Source organism: Penaeus monodon, chromosome 25 (genome assembly GCF_015228065.2).
Source record: "Penaeus monodon isolate SGIC_2016 chromosome 25, NSTDA_Pmon_1, whole genome shotgun sequence".
NCBI lineage: Eukaryota > Metazoa > Arthropoda > Malacostraca > Decapoda > Penaeidae > Penaeus > Penaeus monodon.
The window spans coordinates 18,712,857-18,714,867 of record NC_051410.1 but is presented as its reverse complement, the minus strand read 5'-3'; the positions used below and the strand labels follow the sequence as shown (position 1 = coordinate 18,714,867).

The 2,011-nt window shown below is 46.7% G+C and overlaps 1 protein-coding gene across 1 annotated transcript in view; it reads left to right on the top strand.

The window, feature by feature from the left end:
* The window catches only part of LOC119589337, a gene marked incomplete in the record, with an annotated part of 19,170 nt that overhangs the window by 12,199 nt on the left and 4,960 nt on the right, over positions 1–2,011 (top strand). The window contains 3 exon segments of the mRNA XM_037937957.1: positions 6–173; positions 492–627; positions 877–1,197. Coding sequence (XP_037793885.1) covers positions 6–173; positions 492–627; positions 877–1,197 — 625 coding nt within the window.

Sequence of the window (2,011 nt, the reverse complement as noted above, 5' to 3'; positions counted from 1 at the left end):
CGCAGACTGGTGCAAACCGGGCCAGTTCATCTGCCCGGGGACGACCCAGTGCATCGAGCAGAGCCAAGTGTGCGACGGAACCACGGACTGCAAGGACGGGGACGACGAGAGGACATGCGTCACCATTGCGCCGGACGTCCCCGCTGCCAACTCTCTGGATTACCATGGCGAAGGTAGATAGGGTTGTTTAGTAGGGGGGAGGGGTGTTTTCTTGGTCGTTTAGTAGGGAAGGGTGTTTACTTGGTTGTCTCGTTGGATGTTGTATGTTTCCCTGCTCATGTTTGGTTGTACTTTGCTTTCGTTTTGGTTGAGTTGATTTCAGGTGTTCTTACTTCCTTTATTCGGTACTTTGTGATGGCTTTTTGAAATTCAAATAAGATCTCCTTTCCGAAAAAAGGGAAATTAAGTGATTTGGATATATGAGAAAACAGGCGAATTCAGTTATACATTTACGTCGGAAGAGCTAATAAGGTTTGCTTTTTCCCACGCAGGGTTCCTGATGGTGCGGAAACACGGCGTCTGGGGAAAGCTTTGTCTCGACAACTTCGAGCAGGTGACGTCTCGAGCTTCTGCAACCTGGACGGTGTCAGATTTAGGCCAGGCCGTGTGCAAAACACTCACTTTCAGGTACGTAAGTTTATCTTAGTAATAGTGTATTCGTATTTTAATGCTTTCTAATCTGTAGTATAACAAAATGAAAGTATATTGACCTCTTCTGTTAACAGTTTTATTACATTAGTACATTAGTTTTTTATCATGACCAAGAAACAAAAAAGGTACGGAGTATCTGTTTACAATTTACAATTCAGTTCAAATCAATATTAGATCTAAGCACAATGGAGCATAAGCCTCACAACATCCTCTCCCATTCCGCAGCAATTTCAGCCGCGTGGAGCGCTACCCGGACACGACCCTCGTCAAGCGCTCGCGGCCCAACGTCCCCTCCAGGTACCACTCGCTCCTCCCACCTCCAACTTCTGCGGCTCCTTCGCCCGTCTACTACGAAATCAACGTCTCCGACAAAGGATTCCTGCCCACGCGCGCCCGCTCCGTACCCTTGGACACGTCCTCGGCGGCGGACCTCACTCTCTCCTTGGATTTCGAGAAGACTACGTGCCCGAGGAAGGACGTGGTGAAGGTCTCTTGCGAAGGACTACAGTGCGGGATGAGGCCGCGCGCCGTGCACCATCGCGCCAGGTGGGTAGAGGGAGAGGCCGTGGCTTCGAACGTTTCCTGTGGGTAGACGCTTGGGCGGCTCCCGACGACGGGCAGACAGAGGGGCTTTGGACGCAGGTGCTGTTAGCTGTGGCCGAAACAGAGAGGGTCGTTATCTCTAACCAAGACCAAAGGGTTGTTATCTGTTACTAAGACAGAAGGGGCTGTTATCAGTGACCTAAACAAAGGGGGTTGTTATCAGTGCCCAAGACAAGGGAGTTCTGAAATAGTTTTGCTTTTACTTCTTGACGGCTAGATATAGATATTAAGATATTATCAGGCATAGGATTGTTATCTGTGACAGACAGAATGGAATGTGAATGTTACCATTGACATTTAGACCTTTTAGAACAGGAGGATGTGTTGCAATGAATATTTCGTAATCATGACTTGGAGAACAAAACACTGACATTTTGACTCATACTTTCTTCTGTTATCTTTCTCATTTTGTTATGCGTAAATTAGCAAATTTAGCCGGCTTACGTAGTGTTGCCTTACCACACCAAATAATAATTTTAAAAAATCAAATTTCAAAATAAACCTACTCCGTAAATATAACTATTAAATTCTCCAACTCGCTTCTTCTTAAACAACCAGATTTAAAGTATTTACTCTGTACAAACCATTTTTCCGTGACCTTTCTTCAGGTCGACCTTCCTTTGTGCTGTACCTTCTTCAATCCCATTAACTTTGCAGGTATTACAGGAGTGGAAGCCGACGGCAAGCGCGGTAGGTAGCGCCGCCCACATGCTCTTGCTGCTTGAACCTAACCTGCGTCTGGCGCTCATTTTAGGGA